At 35.6% G+C, this 21,121-nt stretch overlaps 2 protein-coding genes and 1 pseudogene across 2 annotated transcripts; 2 read left to right on the top strand and 1 right to left on the bottom strand.

Annotated features, from left to right (window-relative positions):
* The first annotated feature begins 9,434 nt into the window (after positions 1 to 9,434).
* Positions 9,435 to 11,457, top strand: LOC132062190 (probable polyamine transporter At3g19553; annotated as a pseudogene).
* Positions 11,458 to 13,067: 1,610 nt separating this feature from the next.
* On the top strand, positions 13,068 to 15,257 carry LOC132064817 (uncharacterized). Its single transcript, XM_059457940.1, has 2 exons — positions 13,068 to 13,242; positions 13,793 to 15,257. Exon 2 carries the CDS (start codon positions 13,808 to 13,810, stop codon positions 14,867 to 14,869), a length of 1,062 nt encoding a protein of 353 aa, XP_059313923.1. The 5' UTR covers positions 13,068 to 13,242; positions 13,793 to 13,807; the 3' UTR covers positions 14,870 to 15,257.
* Positions 15,258 to 18,719: 3,462 nt separating this feature from the next.
* LOC132062814 (extensin-1-like) lies at positions 18,720 to 20,569 on the bottom strand. Its single transcript, XM_059455303.1, has one exon. The coding sequence runs from the start codon at positions 20,540 to 20,542 to the stop codon at positions 18,974 to 18,976; it is 1,569 nt and encodes a 522-aa protein (XP_059311286.1). The 5' UTR covers positions 20,543 to 20,569; the 3' UTR covers positions 18,720 to 18,973.
* Between the last annotated feature and the right edge of the window lie 552 nt (positions 20,570 to 21,121).

The following is a 21,121-nucleotide window of genomic DNA, read 5'->3' on the forward strand; positions in this document are numbered from 1 at the left end:
TTTCCATGTCCAAAGAAGTATTATTTTTTTAAGTTATGGTCTCCCGTGACTTTATTTATTTCCTATAGATACTTCTGTCTTTTAATGAGCAAGATGAAGGTGAAATTAAAGTTAGAAGTACGTAGGGCACCCCAATAAATGATGGGTTAATTTCAGAGAAGGTCATTCAACTTGTAATATAATTACGATAAATCATCAAACTTATTTTTTTAATCATAAAGCTACTAAACTTTCATTTTATTTCATGCAATATTATTTTTGTCATTTGACGGCCTTACACCGGAAATCACAACCATTTAATTAAGAAAAAAAGAGTTCCATAATCCAAATAGATTATCCCGGAAGATTACACCCAATGACTTGAAAATGGGCGGCTTGTCTTGAATTTGCCCCACAAACCCAGAAATCCAAAGTCAAAACTTGTCAAATTTGAAATTTTGTCCATGAGGCACGTGAAGTCAAAAGTTAAAGATTATCCACATCCAAACTCATTCTTGCAAATCACCCAGATTATCCATACAAAAAAGGCGACTATGAGACTAAAGACTTTTTTTTTTTTTTGCACGGATTGGCCTTCAAAGGCGTTGGTCTTCAATTTTTGCCCTTCGCTTAAAAAGTGGTTGAAAATATCCCGAGTTAATGGGATTCGAATCCCCGCTCAGTAAAAAAAAATAAGGTAGGATTGCCTGAATAGGCCTACTTTGCTACGAAAACGTGCCTTGCGATTTTTATTTTTTTTGACAGAACTGGGGTTCGAACCCATAACCTCGGGGTATTTTAGGAGAAGGAAAAAAATTAAAGACCGGCAAATTGAGGGCCAAAAATTAAAGATCACAGCCAAATAAGGCAATCGTGCAAATTGCCCAAGAACAAAAAAATCCACCCAAAGTTTTCAACCCACGGTAAAAAGCCTGTGTCATTTGTAATTTCCTATTTTTACTGTCTTTTCGTTCTCCGCCCTTTGGTAAGATATTAAAGTAATTTTCATGAGGTGCTCGCATTTTGTAATAGAAAATTAAACTTCGCTACAATGAGTTTAACTTTTGTCATTTGGAGTGTAATTAAGAAAGAATTTAGCTTCTATACATTAATAATATAACCTTTCTACGCTATAAGATGATTACAGATATAATTGCAGATACATCACGATAATAAGTGAAATAATCAGTAATCTGAAATTATTTTTTTAAAAATAAGTAATCTTTTATAGCAAACTAAACTGTACTCATGTAGTATAAAAATTTATTACAATGCCTGCGGATATAAATCAAATCCAGAAATTATAGACATAAAAACATGGGAATGCACGTGTGTGGTCTCTGAATGTATTCAGATATCTTTGTTCTCATGCATGCATATGTTAAAGATTTGTCTATTTACTTCCTTTCCAAAGTCACTGTGTCACTCAACACGCCAAAATGTTGTTTTGTTTTCCTTCTTTTTTATTACTACTACAGTATTATTTATTTAATGCATTTCATGTTAGATAAATTACTCATATTTTAATGGATAGTAGCTTTGGATACTTACGGCTCTGAATTTGATAATGACTATAAGGTGCCAGAAATTCGAGTTAGAAAATACTGCTATTAGTAAGTACAGAAACGACGAGTCACAAGGGAACAGCAAATAGACATTACTGTGGACAAACTCATAATTTAATTTAATTATTTCTCCCTTTTACTTGTTGCTGTTTAAAAAATAAAGAAACTAAGATCCTCCCTTCAAGCTGACTCACATGCTATCATAAACAACGTTTTGGATCCCATTAATCATAAGCAAGCATCTTACATATAACATATGTGTATATATTCTGGAAAATTAGATCAGGAAATAAAGTGGCTCTATAATATTTTCACTGTTTTTAAGGAGCAGCTGGGGACTAATGCATTAAAAATGCGCTACGTTTGTGAAGCCTGAGCAAATCTGTGAAGTCGAGACAACAATGACAAAAAATGAGCAATTGAGTGACATTTGCATAGCATCGGCATATATATGTCCACCACAACTCGTTTTGACTTTAATAAATTGACACAAAAATATTGGTATGATAATATTGTTATTCTATCCATGGTCGCTAATTTCAAATCTACGTTCTTTTTAAATTAGACTGTCAAAATTTTGTCCCTTACTTTTTTGAAATTGTGGAAGAGTTATATATTTAGTATCTGTAATGGAGAAAAGTAGCTGATAGGTCGTGAAATTAGTTGAGGTACATGAAAGGGGTCCCCTTTTACCTTCTCCCAAAAAAAAAAAAAAAAAAAGCAAGCAATTTATGTAAGTGAAGTTTGTTAAAAGTGTACTTGTATTAGATGACCCATTTTCAAAGTGAGAACAAATCATTGTGCTTGCTCTTGTTGAAACCTTTCTTCTTCAAACCGATAAACCGAGTCAAACCGAGAAAAAACCCGACTAAATTTGGAGATTTTTGTTATTTTAAAAAACTCGACCATAATTGGTTTTAGCTAAAAAAAAAGTCAAAAACCAAACCAAACCCGAAATTACATGTATTCAATTTTTAAAATATTTTATACATAAAAATATTTATTTGTAAAGTAATTTATAATATTTCTTAAATTTTTTTGAATTTTTATCTATTATCATATTATTCAAGTATAACTTAGAATAAACGTCAATAAGTTTATATCATGGTGTTAGTAACTCAAATAAAGTCCAAACCAAAACCAACTGTAATCCTAACAAAAAAATTCAATTTAGACTGAAATGACAATAATGTTGAATATCTATTCTTTAGTTTTGCATAATTGATTTAGAGAGTAAAAATACATAACTTAAGTTTTTTTTTTCAAAGTCATATAATTAATACTTATTTTAGCATGACTTGGTATTTTTAGATTATGGTCATTTTCTTTTATGGCTTGTTAATTAGCAATATTTATTTTAACCGATTATATTAGCTTTTGTTGAATATTTTAATACAATGTCATCACTCTTATCACATTTTGTGTTATTTTCTAAGAAACACCTTAATTATATACATCTTACTAGGACTAAAGAAATATTTAAAGTAAAAGTTATATGTTTTGTATCAAGACTATTCCGAAAAAAAAAACCCGAAAATCCGAGAAACCGAACAACCCGAACAACCCGAGGTTTGAAAAACCCGACATTTTAAATACTTTTTGCCAGATAAATTTTAAAATTCGACGCAATCGGTTCGTTTTGATTTAAAAAATCCGAACCAACCCTATCCACGTACACCCCTAGTGCTTGCTCTTTGCTTCTTCTTTCTTCTTCAATTCGGAAAACGTGACGATTTAAGTAATTCTAAATTACTAGAGATTTGTTATTTTAGGAATAAACCTGTAGCTCGAAGTTTAAGTCAAGATCTAATTCTTTAATAGCAGCAAATTGAAGAAAGTGGACCAGAGAGTGAATGAGAAAGGGGAAATTGAATATCTTAATATAAATATAATTGACATCTAAACGGTTCTATTAATAAGTATAACTTAGAGATAAAGAAAGTTGGATGTGGTAAGCTTGACGAGACTGTGTTTGGTAAAGCTAGACTGTAGGAAGTACTTTGAATATAATCTTGTTCCCATTGCATATAAAACTTCCTCAATATCTCAAACTCAAAGTCTCTAATTTATTGTTTAGTATAGTATTATTTTGGACAGTTTGGTTAGACAAACTACTTGTAGATTGACGCTGACTAGTGACACTCTTTTCTAAGTTGTAGGTATTAAGTTCAAACATCACTTCATTGTTCACTAAACACATTTGGTGACACAAGTTGGCTACTAAACACATTTGGTGACCCAAGTTGGCTACTAAACACATTTGGTGACCCAAGTTGGCTAACAGACTCTTTGACACAGTTAGACACTACATTTTAAATATGTCATGAATTGTGACACTGCTCTTCGAACTTGTAACCTCTTGACTATTTGGCCGTCTCATTGGGGACACTTTCTCATATTCAATTAAGAAAATCACTATATTCACATGGCATTATACATGGAAAGGGAAGAGAAACAAAGAAAAAGGAAATCTTGCATGCTTAGGAAAAGAGAAGAAGGATTTAACCATGATTGTGAATTGTTTGGCTTTACCAAGGCTTATAGTCTAGTGGTACCATTGACAATTTCCCGTACAGTGTAAATAAACGTGCATTTAATTTTCCATTGAGAATTCTCGTACACTATTAACAAACCAGCAGTTAATTCTCAATGTCCCTCTTCCTTACCCCATTCCGTTCCCTGCTCCCCACTGTGTGATGTAATGGATGCAATTCTGAAAAAAGAAAGAATATTTAATTAGCTCTTGTTTGGATGTACTTATTAGTAATGGCACCTAAACTAGTAATCTTGTCTTTAACGGGCCTGTTCGAATCCCATATGTCGGCCCATGTGATTTGCAATCTATAGGCCCAAATAGATTGACAACTGGGCCTCCAGATGAATTGGAACTCCATTCAAACAGGGCAAAGTGCACGGATACTTGATTTTGACGCCGCCATTTAAATTATGTACGCCTTTAAAAAAATTGTGTACATGTATCCACTTCGGGACAACTTCAGACATACAACGACTAACTTCAAACAATGTATGTCTAAAGTTTCATATAGCTGAAGTTAAGGTACATACGACTGAATTTTAGTCCTTTTTTCCTCATTTCAACCATATATGACTGAAGTTCAGTCATTTTCGCATGACTTTTGCCATTTTGCTTGAACTTCGCACAAAAATAGCTTAAATTGGGCAAAAATGATTGCATTAAAATGGGCTAGTCTTTAAATTAGAAAATCACTAGTGGACTATCTTCTTGCTTACCTTAAGTTAGAAAATCACTACATTCAACATGGCATTGATACATTATAGAAAAAGGGTAAAAATTTAGCATGGCTATAAATTCTTTGGCTCTTTCTTAAGCAAACAAAATGAAAAATGATCTCTACTGATTTTGGGCAATTTGCACGATTGCCCTTCATACGGACTGGTCTTTAATTTTTGTCCCTCAATTTGCTGATCTTTAATTTTTGTCCTTCGCTTAAAAAGGTGGCTGAAAATATTCAAGTTCGGGTTCAAACTCACAGAGTAAAAATAATAATAATTTCAAGAAGCCACATTTCTATGAACCTATGCCTATTCAGGCGAAGTTACATAGAACCTATGCCGCAGACGACAGACTTTGCCTTATAAGACAGACTTTTAGTTATGCCTTAAGGCAAAGTTTACCACATAAAGAAGATTTTTGACAAAAGCCTTGCCTTGCGATTTTTTTTTTTTTTTTGACTAAGCGGGAGATCGAACCAAGATATATTTCCCGCCTTTGTCGAAGGATAAAAATTGAAGACCAGCAGTTTTAGGGACAAAAAATAAAGACCACCCCAAAATGAGGACAATCATTTGCAGTAATGCCCATGTTTTGGGGTGGTCTTTAATTTTTTCCCATCAAAATGATAGTATTTAACTTTTTCCCTTAGCCTAAAACCTCAGGATTCTGGAGTCAAACCCCTGCTCACGCGAAAATAAAAAATCACTGTGAGAGGTTGCCATAAACTCGCCCTATCTCATAAGTTTGTCCGTAAAACTCTACCTTACAAAAGTTTGCAGTAAATTATGCCCGATGGAGCAGAGTTTTCGCCGCAAACATGCCTTTAAGGTAGAGTTTCGTTGGACAAAATCCGCATCTTAAGACAAAATTCTACCTTAAGGCAGAGTTTTGAAGGCAAAAGCAGAGTTTCGTAGGCAAAACTCTGCCTTGCAAATCCAAGTTCCACCTAACAAAATTTTTTAAAATTTTTGATCAGCCGGAAGTTCAACCCGAACTGCCGAGCTTTAGGCGAAGGGTAAAAATTAAAGCATCAAAGAATTGAGGGCCAAAAATTAAAGACCAGTGCATTTGAATGGCACTCCGCACACAATGATTGATTAGTACTGCTACGGTGCTACCTAAACTGGTAATCTTGTTTTCAACGAGTCGTTTGACCCAATTATTCGGCCCACGTTAATTCTATTATATATAAGTGTGGAAGAGGGATCAACACAACATTAACTGTTTGTACCAAAAGCTTTATAAATTATACACGCAATGAATGTTTGTACCAAAAGTTATATAACTTGTACACTTTAATCAACTAATTTTTTATCCTTATTACGAACATAAGCGTCATAAGTTATTATTTATTCCCTTCTCATGTATAGACGTATGCCAATTTTAATTCTCCGACACATTTATTTCCTCCGTGCACTTTACTTGTTCACTTTTGACTTTTTATGTTCTTACTGAATATTTATTCTCTTCTCATGTATAGACGTATGCACTTTAATTTTAATTCGCCTACACAAATTTATTTCTTCCGTGTATTTTTACTTGTTCACTTTTGACTTTTCACGTTCTTTAAGAATTAATAAATCCACGTCGACACATGTCATAGTACTGAATATTTATTCTCTTCTCATGTATATACGTATGCACTTCAATTTTAACTCTTCGACACATATTTATTTCCTCCTTGCACTTTTACTTGTTCACTTTTAACGTTTCACGTTCTTGCTGAATATTTATTCTCTTCTCATGTATACATGTATGCACTTCAATTTTAATTCTCTGACACATATTTATTTCCTCCGTGCACTTTTACTTGTTCACTTTTGACTTTTCACGTTCTTGCTGAATATTTATTCTCTTCTCATGTATAGACGTATGCACTTCAATTTTAATTCTCCTATACAAATTTATTTCTTCCGTGCATTTTTACTTGTTCACTTTTGACTTTTCAGATTCTTTAAGAATTAATAAATCCCACGTCGACATATGTCATAGTACTGAATATTTATTCTCTTCTCATGTATACACGTATGCATTTCAATTTAACTCTTCGACACATATTTATTTCCTCCTTGCACTTTTACTTGTTCACTTTTAACGTTTTACGTTCTGTAATATTTATTCTCTTCTCATGTATACATGTATGCACTTCAATTTTAATTCTCTGACATATGTTTATTTTCTCCGTGCACTTTTACTTGTTCACTTTTGACTTTTCACGTTCTTTAAGAATTAATAAATGAAATAGTCCCTCCGTCCCATATTACTTGACTACATTACTTGACTTTTCACGTTTTAAGAATTAATAAATGAAGTACTCCCTTCGTCCCATATTACTTGACTTTTCACGTTTTAAGAATTAATAAATGAAGTACTCCCTTCCTCCGATATTACTTGGCCACATTACTATATTTGACTTTTCACGTTCTTTAGGAATTAATAAATGAAGTACTCCCTTCGTCCCGTATTACTTAGCCACATTACTAAAATATATATGTCTATTTTTCTATTCTATATTTTTCTTATTATATATAAACGCCCACGGTGGACGAACACAGCAACAATAAGTTGTACAAAAAGCAATTGAAATTGTACTCTAAGCGAGGGACTAACACGTGTACATTTCGAAGTTACACATTAATTCTACCTCTGGTATATTTACTTTTTCCCCACGGGTCCGTAGTGTCTTAACTGTCATTTCATTTCCTTCATTTGGCATATACTCCCTCTGTCTCAATTTAAGTGTCTATGTTTGACTAGACACGGAGTTTAAGAAATAAAGATAGACTTTTGAATCTTGTGGTTCTAAATTAAAAATGTGTATAATATAATAAAATATCCTTTGAATCTTGTGATTATAAACTTGACATGTAGGATATTTGAATTCTCAACTTACTAAATATAAAAAGAGGCGGACATAACCAAAATAAGATAAATTTTAACTACAATTGAGAAATTAAGGGGGAAAATAAGAGGAAAAGAAAAAAATACTCCCTCCGTTTCAATTTATGTGAACTCATTTGACTGGGCGCGACATTTTAAAAAAAAGTGAAGGCTTTGAAACTTGTGGCTCAAAATATGTTTGAATATATTTGTGTGTGCCGTGAAATCATTTCATAAAGTGAATTTGTTTTCAAATTGTGAAAGAGGTCATTCATTTTGGCACGTAAAATAAATAGGTTTACATAAATTGAAATCTCATTATCCTATAAAAATCATAAAGACATAACTAAATCGAGTAACTAAATTAATTACGTTAAGCCCCGTCATCGCAGAGCATAATTTACAAGTCTGTAATATAAGGCCCAAATAGATTTGACAACTGCTTTGTTTCAATTAGCTCAGATTCAATGAGATACTGAAACGTGTCTATAGAATTTTAAGTATGTGGGTTGGTCGATTTTTTTCCCCTTCTTTCCCGCTCAGGATCTATATAAGCACTGTGACCTGTAGATAGTCTCATTTCAATAAAAATATCCTTTCCCGCTCACATGAATTCTCTCTAGAATGTGCTTTTACAGATTCAGAATTCGCAACTTTATCATGAAAATGTATTCTTCTAATCGATAAATCTCTGTGAATTCTGAAGTTTAATTTCTTCTTAAAACAGAAAATCGCACAAATCAATTTCATTCAGATCTAGTTTAGAATCACAATATGTACACCTGCATACACACAATTATTCTTCTAAAACCTTCCTGTACACAAACCCTAATATACCTGTATATTCTTTTATTTCACTTTAGTCCACAAAATTAGTTACAGGGCGTAGTCAATAATAGAAGGCCACGTGTATAGGCCATAACAATTTTTATTCCTTTTGTTTTGTAGTACACTATAAAGCAACGTACAATATTCAATTCAATACAGTAGAAAATTTCTACAATTGCTTTGTTTTTCTAATATCACTGCATTTTTATTTCTTCTTGTTATGGAGGCTACAATTGATCCTTTTCATACGTATTATCGCAACGGATCAGAGAACACAGTAACAGGACTAGTTAACTTTAGTATTTGATGGATCAGGTTATGGTATTTGGAAAAAGCGTATGCTCTTAGCTTTAACTGCAATGAACAAGGTTGGTTTCGTAGACGGTAGTTGTCCAAGGCCGAGTGAGGATTCGCCATTGTTAGGAGCTTGGATTAGGTGCGACGCTATAGTATGGTCTTGGATATTCAATTCTGTGTCTAAAGAAATAGCAAAAAGTTTTGTATATTCAAACTCTGCTAAGGATATGTGGTGTAGATTGGAAGAGACGTTTGAGGAACCATATGGAGTTAAATTGTTCCGATTATATAAGGAGTTAGTAGGATTGAAACAGGGAAGAAGCAACATTGCTACATATTTTACAAAAATTGAGTAGTATCTGGAATGAACTAAATAGTATGTATTGTAACATGAAATGTGACTGTGGTGCTACCTGTGGTGCTAAGTTGCAATTTTACAAGGCCGAGGAAGATAGAAAATTGATGCAATTCCTCATAGGGTTAAATGAGTGTTACGTTGGGATTAGAGGAAGAATTTTGATGATGAGCCCCTTGCCGTCACTTAATCAAGCTTATACTCTCCTTATTCAGGAAGAGATGCTAAGGGAAGTGCAATCTGGGCAGAAAATGAACATTAATGATGCTAGAAAATGAATCTCGAGAGCAATTATTTTAAGAAACAAGGTGACACTATAGATAAATGTGATAAGATTCACGGATCTCCAGCACATTTTAATAAGAGGAAAGTTGCGAATGGACTATTCGGTTTGCTGTTACCTCATGATGCCTGCCTTTCCACTTTATCATTTACATCTTCTGTTCCTTCCATTTTAGTTGAAAATTTGCATATAAACAAGTCTGTAGCTACTTTCAACAATGTACGTTCAGATTTGTGTATAATTAAAATTGTTTCATATTCGGTCTCTTTTTACAATCCTTTACATTTGCAGGATACTTTTGGCATTATCAATTAGGATACATTCTCTATTCTAATATGAGGCATAGACCTAATTTGTGCTGATCTGTGTGACGACATTTACAGTTTGCACCTTTCTTTATTTGAAATGCACTGTGATTTTTATGATTCTGAGTTCCAGGGTTAGTAATGCTTCTGTAGTTGGGCTGGAAATGAAGAGCTTACTCTAAGAAACAAACACTTGGTACTCTAAAATTTATATCCGTATCACTTTTGGGTTGTTCCAGTTAAGTTGTTTCGGATTGTATTTTGCTGTCACCACTGACACATTATATTTTCAAAATCTGTTATGTACTCAAGCTGTTTCACCAATAAAAGAAATTATTGTCTGATTTCTCCTGAAAAGGGAAAAAAAGAAGAAGAAAAAGAATGCTTGATGTTCTGTACATTTTATTGGCACTGAGAACTTATTCATTTTCAACTCATATGCTCCATGGTCAAATCATTTCATCATAAGAACAACCTAGCCCATATTCTTGAATTGGAATCCTGGAGGACCCATACATAGCACTTCAAACACTTCTCTGAATGATTAGGAAGGGTGCTGCAACTTGCAAACCTTAGTTAAGTTTGAGGAATGCAGCTATATCCGTAATCAATTGTGGCCCATTCTCCCAAAAAAAAAAAAAAAAAAAAAAAAAAAGAAAAAAAAAAAGAAATGCAACTGTATCCATTCATAGTTCCTCTGGGGTAGATCCATGGCAAATGGAGCTTCTTCATTGACTTCAACTCCCCATTTTGGGTTTATCTGTGGATAGGTGAGGAGGAATGTGAATGATGTAAAGAACAATGCTAGTAAGAAGAGAAATCCAAAGTTAGCTTTGTTGCCTTTTATTGCTTTTATTTTCCATGAAATTTCAGCTGTTGAAGATTCAGCGAGAGCAGGGTTGGCCCTTTGCTATATTTGTTTGGCTTCTTGATTTTCCCTTTATTTTGGGGCATAGCTGAAGCTCTAGCACAGATGAGCTTTCCACAAGGTTTCCTGCAAATGGAGGATATGTCATTTGGATTTCATCAGCTTTTGGCCCTTTCAGGGAATTTCAAGAAGGCTTTTGGAAATGGTTTAGGGTGTTATGGATAACGCTCTTTACCCAATATTTTTTCTTGATTACGTGAAGCATTCGTTATTTATATTTAATCACTTCATTGGAAGAGATCCCTATTAGGAGTTTGGCACTTACTATCTCTTTCACACACTTGAATTGTAGAGGCCTGCATATTCTTGGATTTTCAGCTGTTTTGCTTGCAAGTTTTGCACTTTCCTGTTTTGGTGTGATGGGGATTCCCTCAATTCCTGGGATTTATTGTGTATTTCATGAAGGTGGAATGGAGGGGATACATCAATACCATGTCTCGAGGAGGCCAATGCTTTCCAAAGGCACTCGTAGGACCGTTATTTTGATGGTTTCTTCATATATTATTTCACTTCTTGCACAGCAGGAACTTTGGATTCAAATCCTAGTGAGTGGAATGGTGGTTTTGCGCAAGTTGGATCGCTGATTGTTGGCTTTTGGCTGAAATGGTGGATCCAGGCTGCTGCTGCTGCAATGTCCAGTATGGGTTTATTTGAAGCTGAAACGAGCAGTGATGCCTTCCAACTTCTTGGATTAAGTGAAACGGGAATGCTTCCTTCTATATTTGCTTCAAGGTTTGACAGGTTTCCCATTGATTCTTTACATTTTGTACTACACTTTTAATGATTAAGCACTTGTAGTTCACAAGGCCTTTTCCTTGATATTAGAACTTCAAATCTCAACAAAACATAGAAGTATTCCATCTTCTTAGCTATGATGATCATGATTTTCCAAAACGTATTTCAGAGTGATGTTTGCTCTTGCGAGTTGTACTTAGAATGTCGCATGCTAAACCATTGTTATAGGCATCTTTTACTTTTTCGTAAAGAGCATTAGCTTTGTCCAGAAGAAACATCAAGCTAATGATCTGGAGGACCTGTCAGGAAGGTGTTTCTGATGAAGCATTTCTTAGCCGACTCGTGGAGTCTAGAGAAAATACAAGATTCTGAGACATTGAGAATAGAAAATTCAGAACTAGAGTAGATGTTTTCATATTTTGTACAATGGTATCAGATGGAATACATACAAAGTTCAAGCTAACAAAAATATGGCATATCTATTAACTCGGCACATTACCTGAGTAGGAATCTGTGAAATGTATTGACAGCAATATTGAGTAGGAATCTGTTCTAAGTTCTTATGAACTGCAGATCGTGACTAACCATTTCAGATTGCTCTCGAAATTTTGATTGACAACTGAAGATTAATGCATTCGGATCTTCTTTCGTGCAAATTTTGTTCTTGTCAAGCCACCACACCGAAGCTTAAAGTCTAATTGAGTTGGATAGTTGCAATGTGGACCTTTCTGGGAACTTGTTCTTTCTCTTCAACAAGGCATTTGCTGACGGCTCATATTTCAGCCTTTTCCACCTGCCTGCTCTTTTATCTTCTAAAATTGATAATTATAAATACTTTACTTTAAGGCAATGGTGGTACTATTACCTCAATTATTAAGCCATTGGTACTATTACCTCAATTATTAAGCCATTACAACCAACAGAAATATGTGATACCATAATACTCTGTACTTTTAACTTTTTGATCTCCTATTCACAAAAATAAGTACTTATTGTTATTCCCACTCACATGCATTTTTTAAGTTTACCTGGTTTATCATTTGAACATAGTACGATTATCGGTTTATCGACCTCTTTAATTAATAAAAACTGATACGTGTGTTTTTTTCATTACTACTGTAGTATTTATTTATACAAAACAGTCTTAGCAAGTCATAATTGTTGTTGAAGAAGGTCAACAACATTGATCTATTATGTGCTCTATAAAAATAAAGGCTCTTTCTTTATCTGACACTGGTAAAAAACACATTATTTGTACTATTTCCCTTTTCGTTTACCAGCTTGGTCATGACTTTGAAATGTGAGTTATTACATAAATAGACTAATTTTTGCAAAGAAATATTTCTAGAATTCCAGATATACTTGAAGCAAGTAAACAAAGTTGATACTACTATTATGGGATCCAAATGAAAGCAAAGTTGTTTATTTAAAATTAGTTATCAAGGGGTAATAATATAAAAACTTCTCCAAATGCACATAAAAAGATTTTTATTTTATACGGCGCCTAAAATTGCCGCCATTTGAAGGACAGAAGAAGACGGCATCAGACAAACACGGCCCAATGAAACTAGGTCATTCAGAGTTTAATAATACGGACATGACTTACAAATATCGCACGTGTGACATTAGGTCTTATAAGTAAGAACTATTCGTGTTTGGCTTATGTTCATTACTCGAAACACAATAAACCAAAAAATTAGTTTACAAAAGACAGACGGATCGCAAAAGCATACCTCAAAACAGACCCGATTAAAAAAATTAAAAAAAAATAAAAAAATAAAAAGACAAGCTTTGAGTGACCAACTCGAACGTCGTCTTCGTCCACGCACAGGTCAATTCCTGTTCTATGTTTGTGTCATTACTTCAATTTCGTTAATTGGGGGTTTTAATCTTCTTGTTTAATTAACAAAAGGGTTTCTTTAATTTCATGTCAAATGCTTAATTGTCTTTAATTTTAGTTAGATTCTCATCTGGTTTCTCTCTCTATGTTCCTCGATCGGTTAATTTGAATTTGGGTTTAGCTTCCTTTTTGTTTAATTATTTTTACTTCGTTTGATAGTACTCTCAATTGGGTTAATTTTACTTTTTTTTTTTTTTTTTAAATGAGGTTAATTCTACTTTGAAATTGTTAAATTGGGGGTAAAAACTGTCTTTAATGCATATTTGGAGCTAGTAATGGAAGAATTGCTGACATTATCTTGGTCTAGTTAATTCATGGATTAATTCCATTTGATCTAAGTCTTGAAAAGTTGAATTTTAACAAATGCAAACTAGGAAAATGTATTTGCAATTAGGGCTTTTTGGGTATCGGTAGTAAATGATGTTATTTGTTTCTGATCTTTGCTGGAAATTCACGAAAGTCTGGTATTTTGAATGTTTAGGAGCTTCAATTGAAAATGGTGAGCAAGCACCATTATACTCGAGTTGATACATTAGAGCTGAGAGATCTGATATGTAGGAAGATTGGGCAGCAGAGAGCTGAAAAGTACTTCAATGAGCTTAGTAGATTTTTCAGTTCAAAGCTGAGCAAGGTTGACTTCGATAAGTCTTGCATTCGAACTATTGGGAGAGAGAATATCCACCTACATAATCGTCTCCTTCTCTCCATTGTGAAAAATGCCTCTTTGTCTAAGGTTCCTCCACCAAAACCTAAAAAGGTTGATGAATCTCTCAGCATCAAGGTCGGGAATGGTTACCAAAGAAGTTGTCTACAGTCGCTCTATGGTGATGCATTTCCCTCATCACCTCGCAAAACCAGGTCTCCAGTTAGTAGGGACAGAAGGTTGCGGGACCGTCCAAGTCCTCTTGGACCGCTTGGGAAGAGCCCTATAACTTGTGAAGAAGCAGCACCTAGGATACAAGAACAGCAAAGTGCCACGGAATTGCATTCTCTTGGTAGCAGACCTCCAGTTGAAGTTGCATCTGTAGAAGATGGGGAAGAAGTTGAACAATTTGTTGGAAGTCCAGGCATTCAAAGCAGAAGCCTCGTCACTGCCCCTCTCGGAATTTCTGTGAATGTTGGTGGTGCTCGGAAAACTCTCCATAGTGGATCTGTGTACAACTTTAGTCTGGAGACTTGTCAAAGCCATAGAGAATTGCCTGATAGTCGATCGTTAAAAAGCCGTTTGGAGCAGAAGTTAGAGTCAGAGGGGCTTGGCATATCATTGGACTGTGCTAACCTGCTAAATAATAGTTTAGATGCATTTTTGAAAAGGCTGATTGAACCTTGCATAGGACTGGCTGGCTCTCGACATACAAATGAACATATCAGACGTCGTAATGGCCAAATACTGCCTGGATGGTACGGGCAATTTCCTGGGAATCATACAAAAAGACAAACAAAATCCTCGTGTGTAAGTATGTCGGATTTCCGAGTGGCAATGGAGATAAATCCTCGTATACTTGGGGGAGATTGGTCCACGCTACTTGAGAAGGTCTGTGCGTCTGCTTCAGAATAAACAGCTCTTTGTCATCAATCTTGTTACCAGATGGATAAGTGGAGATTTCAAGCTTTTGCGTCTGATTTGATGATGAGGTTCTTGACATGATTTCTCACGAAATGAAGTATAAGTGAGAATTGTCAAAGGAACAAGCATGTGAATATTGTGGGAACACGTCGGATGTGTGGGATGAGATTTGTATTCTAGGAGAATTGGTCCCTTGAAAGGGACATGTTTACATAGATTACTCATAGATATTGTTTAGAAGCACTCGGTCTTATGTCATTTTTCTTTTTACAGATGAGGTTTTCTATGAAATATTTTCATGAAATAAATCATTTAGTTCCATGCAGCTGTGTGCTATTGTAACTGAGAAGTCATCAAGTGAATCAATTTCTAACCATTACTGAGTGCTTTCAGCTCCAAAGATTTTCCAATTTTCTGTCTCTTCAATGATCCGTTTTTGCAACATAGAAGCAACAATTATATTTCCTATGTCCAGTGAAGTGGACACTTTTTTTCTTCTTTCTGGGTTGAGGTGTGTGTTCCTCCTCTAGAGATGAATGAGGTGAGATATGCACTTCTTGATTATAACTTTGTCCAATGTGATGCCTCATTTGTGGCTTCAAGCTTCAGGTGACATATGCTTCCATTATTGGCTGCAAAATGTAATATAATGGTTCAAAGAACGGTTGCTTTCAGCAGTCATTTGTCTCTAGCATATCTTATGTTTTTCCCTTTTTGGTTGTTTAGCTTGTTACTGCATTTCTGGATGTTAGTAGGCTTTTTTCCTCACTTTGTCATTCTTACTTTCTGGTCCATCCAAATGATAATGCCCTTTAGAAGTACGAGGTTGTGGCCGCCCCAAAATTATTGAGTTTGATCTGAAGTGATGTGATGCCTTATTGGTGGTTTCAGTCCTTCAAGTTATGTATATGCTTCCAGCGTTGACTGCAAAAGGTTACATCATGGTCCAAAGACTCGTTGCTTTTGGTGTCTTCTGTTTCTGTCGTATTAAACATTGTTACTCTTCCTTATTGTTTTGCTTGTTAGTGCACTTCTGAATGTTGGTGGGCGTTTCTTTCTCACCTTGTCATCCCTATATCTAGTCCATCCAAATGACCAAGCCCTTTAAAAGTTTGAGGTTGAGGCATGCCCTTATTGCCCTTAAATTGTTGAGTTTGAACTGAATTTGTCCAATAAGATGCCTGATTGGTGGCTTCAAGCCTTCAAGTGATATACAATTACAGTCTAAGTGCGGGAACTCTTCATTTTGATGCCGCACCCGTCTCGACACGGGACGGGTGCGGGTGCGGGATACGTCTCGGATACGGTCAACCAACTTCGGATACTGGGGTCCATGGACAAATTTGGGGGGAAATTGAGATTTTGATTTCTCAAAATGAAAGATAAAACAGATTTAAGACATGGGAAATGGTATATCTTTGGTATTTTATAGTCCTTTTGTCTCATAGTCGTTGCTTCATGTTTCAGGACAAACAGAGAGAAACGAAGAATGCAAGGGGATCGTGTTCTTTATAGCTCTATTTTTATAATTTTGAATTTTCTTTGCCGAATCCCCACACCTGTATCCATACCTGGTTCTGCACCCCCGAATCCTAAAATTTAGATTTTGCCGAATCCGACACTCGGATCCGTACCCGTATCGGATACCGGCACCCGAGTCCGAGCAACTTAGATTACAGTATTGGCTTCAAAAGGTAACATCTCTGTTCAAAGCCTATTAGTGGACTTCAGTATGTTTGATGGGTTTATTTCTCTTTGCTGTGCTTTCATTCTAGTTCATCCGAAATACAAAACCCTTTAAATGTTTGAGGTTAAGGCATGCTCTTCTTGTCATTAAATTGCTTGTTAGTACAGTTAGAAACTTTTATGTATGTTGGTGGGGCTCTTTTCTCCGACTTGCGCTTGCCATCCCTTCTCTCTGCGATACTGCAGTTTGCACTTCTAATTTTCTCTTAATTTATAAAATATATGTTCTTAAAATAGTGACACTTTATTATCTCAGCTAATTCTCCTTAGTAGGTAATACATGAACATGTATACCAGCATTAGATAGAGCAAAAAACATGTGGAGGGCTTTGCCATTTGGATTGAATTTTTTTACTGATTCAATTGAGTTTTAATTAGCCAATGTTTTCATATACAATATTTGCGTACAGTACATTTTTTTATACTATGTTTGAAAGGGACCAAAGTAAATTTTGTTAACTCTTTTCCAGTGATTATTTGGGGAAGCTGAATATTGTGTAACTTTGCATCATTGAAGCGATTGTCGTTTAATTACTTGCCAGAAAAGAAGCAAAATACGAAAACAAGTTAGGATTGAAAATAAATAAAAGGGAAACTATACCATAGCTTGTAGATTGAAGATAGATGTACAGATCTGTTTGTGTTGGATTAAGTTACTTGATTTTCAGTACTTTTTGTATAGTAAGCTATGTAATCAGAATCAGTGTGGGGTTACAATTTCTTTTAGCATTTGCTATCATTTTAGTGAAACTGAATAATTTTTTCAATTATCTGATATTTACTTTTCTAAATAATCAGGAATCAATTTGAAAATCCAAACCAAATGGGCTGACTGAATCAAGAACAGTGTCCTTGACATCATCCTGGAGTAAACTGTCCTTTTTAATCATTCTTTTTCAGTGTTGTTAATTTGAACTATTGCTTTTTTTTTTTTTTCTTTTGTTTCTCAAATATTGTCATATGTCAGTCTATTTTATCGACCATCAGAGTGTAGTACTTCTCTACATCAACATGCTCCCACTGTTTACTGTGGTATGTATGCACAAATTCTGACAGCCTTGATGTAGCTTCAGAATTCTGCACATCCTCGCACAAGCTAAGCTCTATGTTGCCTTACAATGGAGGCAATATAAGAAATTCTTTTTGTGCATGAACAAATTTGAACTCAAAAGGAATAGAAGCACATTTTATAAGATTGGCACATAAAATATCACACACGTCTCTATCTATTCTGTCTCATAATTTCTCCACAACATGACAATGAACTTTCTTCTTGTCTATGTTTTGGCCTCCATCTAATTTCTTCTCCTATATTGAGTGTGCCTGGCTTAGTTGAATCTGCAGAGAAGAGGTTTTACCTCGTGCAACAGATGCTAACCTTTGTCCCAGCAACTCAGGGAATATCAACCATCTATTTTTTGACTGCCCAATGCATATACTGACTGAACTGAACCTTCTTTGATATGATAATATGCCCGAAGGCTAAACTGCACCGAACTTTGTGGATGCGCTGATGCAACTGTATGCATGAACTATACTGTACTGATCGGGCCGCAGAATGATTTAGGTGTTTGTAACCCCATTGTATATAATGGATGTAGATTGAACGTCGTGGGAGCATTGCTGAACTTGTAGCATCGTTTCCTTGAGCTATAGGCTTTAGCTACTCAATTATCGCAACACATGTCGTTGTCGTTGTCTGTTTGATGTTAAATGAAGTATACTGGGAGAACAATTGTAAGCTCTCATCTGCTGTTTGGAGGAAAATGAATCAAAAGCTCAAGGTTTTCTGGTGCATCATACCCAACCCTGTAAATGTCTAGCATGTGTTAAATGAACAGTGTTTTCCTACATAGAGTCTTAATTGTTTATCTGCTGTTGACCAACTCCTCAATTGTAAATACACAAAAGACTTTAAGTTGATAATAACACTATAATGGCAGGATGGTTATCATTATTCTTTCTCCAATCTTGTAGCTTCTGACTGAAATATTTTAGCTCACAATTCTATCTCGAATTATTGCAGCATCTCTTCAAATTAATAACAAAGTCTCTGATTTCTTCAAAAACAAGAATATTGTAGTAAGCATTAATATAATTCTCAGGAGAATACCCCAAAGAATCTTTTGATTCAATGATCCAACTGATGGAGATCTCGAGATCTTAATTTTGATCTCAAAAAATACATATTACAAATTATTACAACAAAAGAACACGCAACAAGCAAGCCGTTATTTTGGAAAGAAAAAAAAATTGGCAGGGTAAATGGAAATGCTCCAAATAGGAGGATGAAAATGAGTTAAAAGTCAAGGAAATGGTGGAAAAATATTGAAGCTAAGGATTTCAATATTAGTAGTAGGTTGGTGGGGGAGATGGTGATGGAGGTAGAGGTGAAACATAGGTGGCAGATTGCTTGTACTTCGTAGGTGGTGGAGGTGAGGCATAGTTGGTTGGTGGTGGAGGTGATGCATAGGTGCCAGATTGCTCGTACTTCGTACGTGGTGGAGGTAAGGCATAGTTGGTTGGTGGTGGAGGTGAAGCATAGGTGAGTGATTGCTCGTACTTGGTAGGTAGTGGAGGTGATGCATAGGTGGCAGATTGCTCGTACTTCGTAGGTGGTGGAGGTGAGGCATAGGTGGCAGATTGCTCGTACTTTGTAAGTGGTGGAGATGAATAGTATGACGGTGCTTGTTCATAGGTCTTTGGTGGAGGTGGTGGAGATTTATAGTAAGGTGGAGGTGGAGACTTATAATAAGTTGGTGATTGCTCATAATATTTTGGTGGTGGAGGTGGAGGTGACTTGTAATAAGAAGGTGATTGGTATTTTGGAGGAGGCGGAGGTGACTTGTAGTATGTAGGTGATTTCTCGTAGTATTTCGGAGGGGGTGGAGGTGATTTTACATAATAAGCCGGTGGTGGTGGAGACTTGTAGTAAACTGGTGACTTGTAATAATTTGTTGGTGGCGGTGAGTTGTAGTATTTAGCAGGAGCGGGCGACTTGTAGTAGTGCTTTGATGGAGTTGGTGACTTGTAGTAGTGCTGTGAAGGAGCAGGTGATTTGTAGTACTTTATCGGCGATGGCGACTTGTAGTAATGCTCTGAAGGAGTTGGTGACTTGTAGTAATGCTTTGAAGGAGCAGGTGACTTGTAGTACTTTACCGGCGATGGCGACTTGTAGTACTTTACTGGCGATGGTGACTTGTAGTAGTGCTTTGAAGGAGTTGGCGGCTTGTAATACTTTGCAGGAGCAGGTGACTTGTAGTATTTTACCGGCGATGGTGACTTGTAGTAGTGCTTTGAAGGAGTTGGCGACTTGTGATACTTTGCAGGAGCAGGTGACTTGTAGTACTTTACCGGCGATGGTGACTTGTAGTACTTTACCGGCGATGGTGACTTGTAGTAGTGCTTTGATGGAGCAAGAGGCTTGTAATGCTTTGAAGGAGTAGGTGACTTATAATACTTCTTTGCAATTGGCGACTTCTTGTAATGCTTTGAAGGAGCAGGTGACTTGTAATACTTCTTTGCAATTGGTGACTTGTAGTAATGCTTTGAAGGAGTAGGCGCCTTGTAATATTTTGCTGGTGAGGGTGATTTATAATATTTTACTACTGGTGAGGGTAATTTATAATATTTTACTGGCGATGGCGACTTGTAATAGTTGTGCTTCGAAAGAACAGGTCCTTTGTAATATTTGTGTGATGGAGAATATTCAGCAGATTTTCCCGGTTTTTTGTAGTAAGGAGAAGGTACATGATACTTAGACGGAGATGGCGATTTGTAGTACTTCTTAGAGTTGTAAGAAGGTGAGGGTTTAGTATACCCATAGGAGTGATCAGCAAAAACAGTGCTGGCTGCTAAGCAAATTGCCAAAGCAGCTACAAGTAGGGGCCATTGCCCCAGCTTCCCTAAGCTTCTCATTTTATCTGCAAACCAACTTTACTTAGAGAAGAGACAGAGAGAATTAAAACTTTTCTTGCGTATTTGAGAAGGGAGCTCTGGTTTTTATCAATGTGGCATCTTTCTGGTTGACGTTGATATAATGGTTTCATGGTTACCCACTAAGAAGAGAGCAAAGGCCAAATAAAGGCTTGGTCATTACTAAGTTGGAGGTACTCTAGGTGACCAAAAAAGATACAAAAAATTAAAATAAAAACAAAGAGGGATAGCACAAAATAGTTAAGATTTGAAAATTTCTAAACAATAAACAGAACAGAGAAATGGTGACATTTTCTTTGTTCTTTTTGCATGAAGAAGGCTGTGGAGTGAATGGCCTTGCTGATAAGGGACATTCAGTTGATATAGTCCTTTCTGATCCTTGTCTCTTTGTAATTCCAACTATAGAGGTAGAGGATCAAAGTCAAAATGGCTTACCAAGTGGGCAATAAAGAAAGAATTGGCATAAGCCAGCTAAGGAGAGAAATGCACGTCACCTCCTTTTAAAACAGCGCGTAGTTTCTGCATGTTTCTATAATCAGATAGTCACTGAACTTTATCCAT

The sequence above is a fragment of the Lycium ferocissimum genome, chromosome 7 (assembly GCF_029784015.1).
Source record: "Lycium ferocissimum isolate CSIRO_LF1 chromosome 7, AGI_CSIRO_Lferr_CH_V1, whole genome shotgun sequence".
Lineage (NCBI taxonomy): Eukaryota > Viridiplantae > Streptophyta > Magnoliopsida > Solanales > Solanaceae > Lycium > Lycium ferocissimum.

What these genes read in the sequence shown, in the direction of transcription:
- LOC132064817 (XM_059457940.1), top strand. Translation starts at nt 13,808, where the DNA reads ATGGTGAGCAAGCACCATTATACTCGAGTTGATACATTAGAGCTGAGA.
- LOC132062814 (XM_059455303.1), bottom strand. Translation starts at nt 20,542, where the DNA reads ATGAGAAGCTTAGGGAAGCTGGGGCAATGGCCCCTACTTGTAGCTGCT.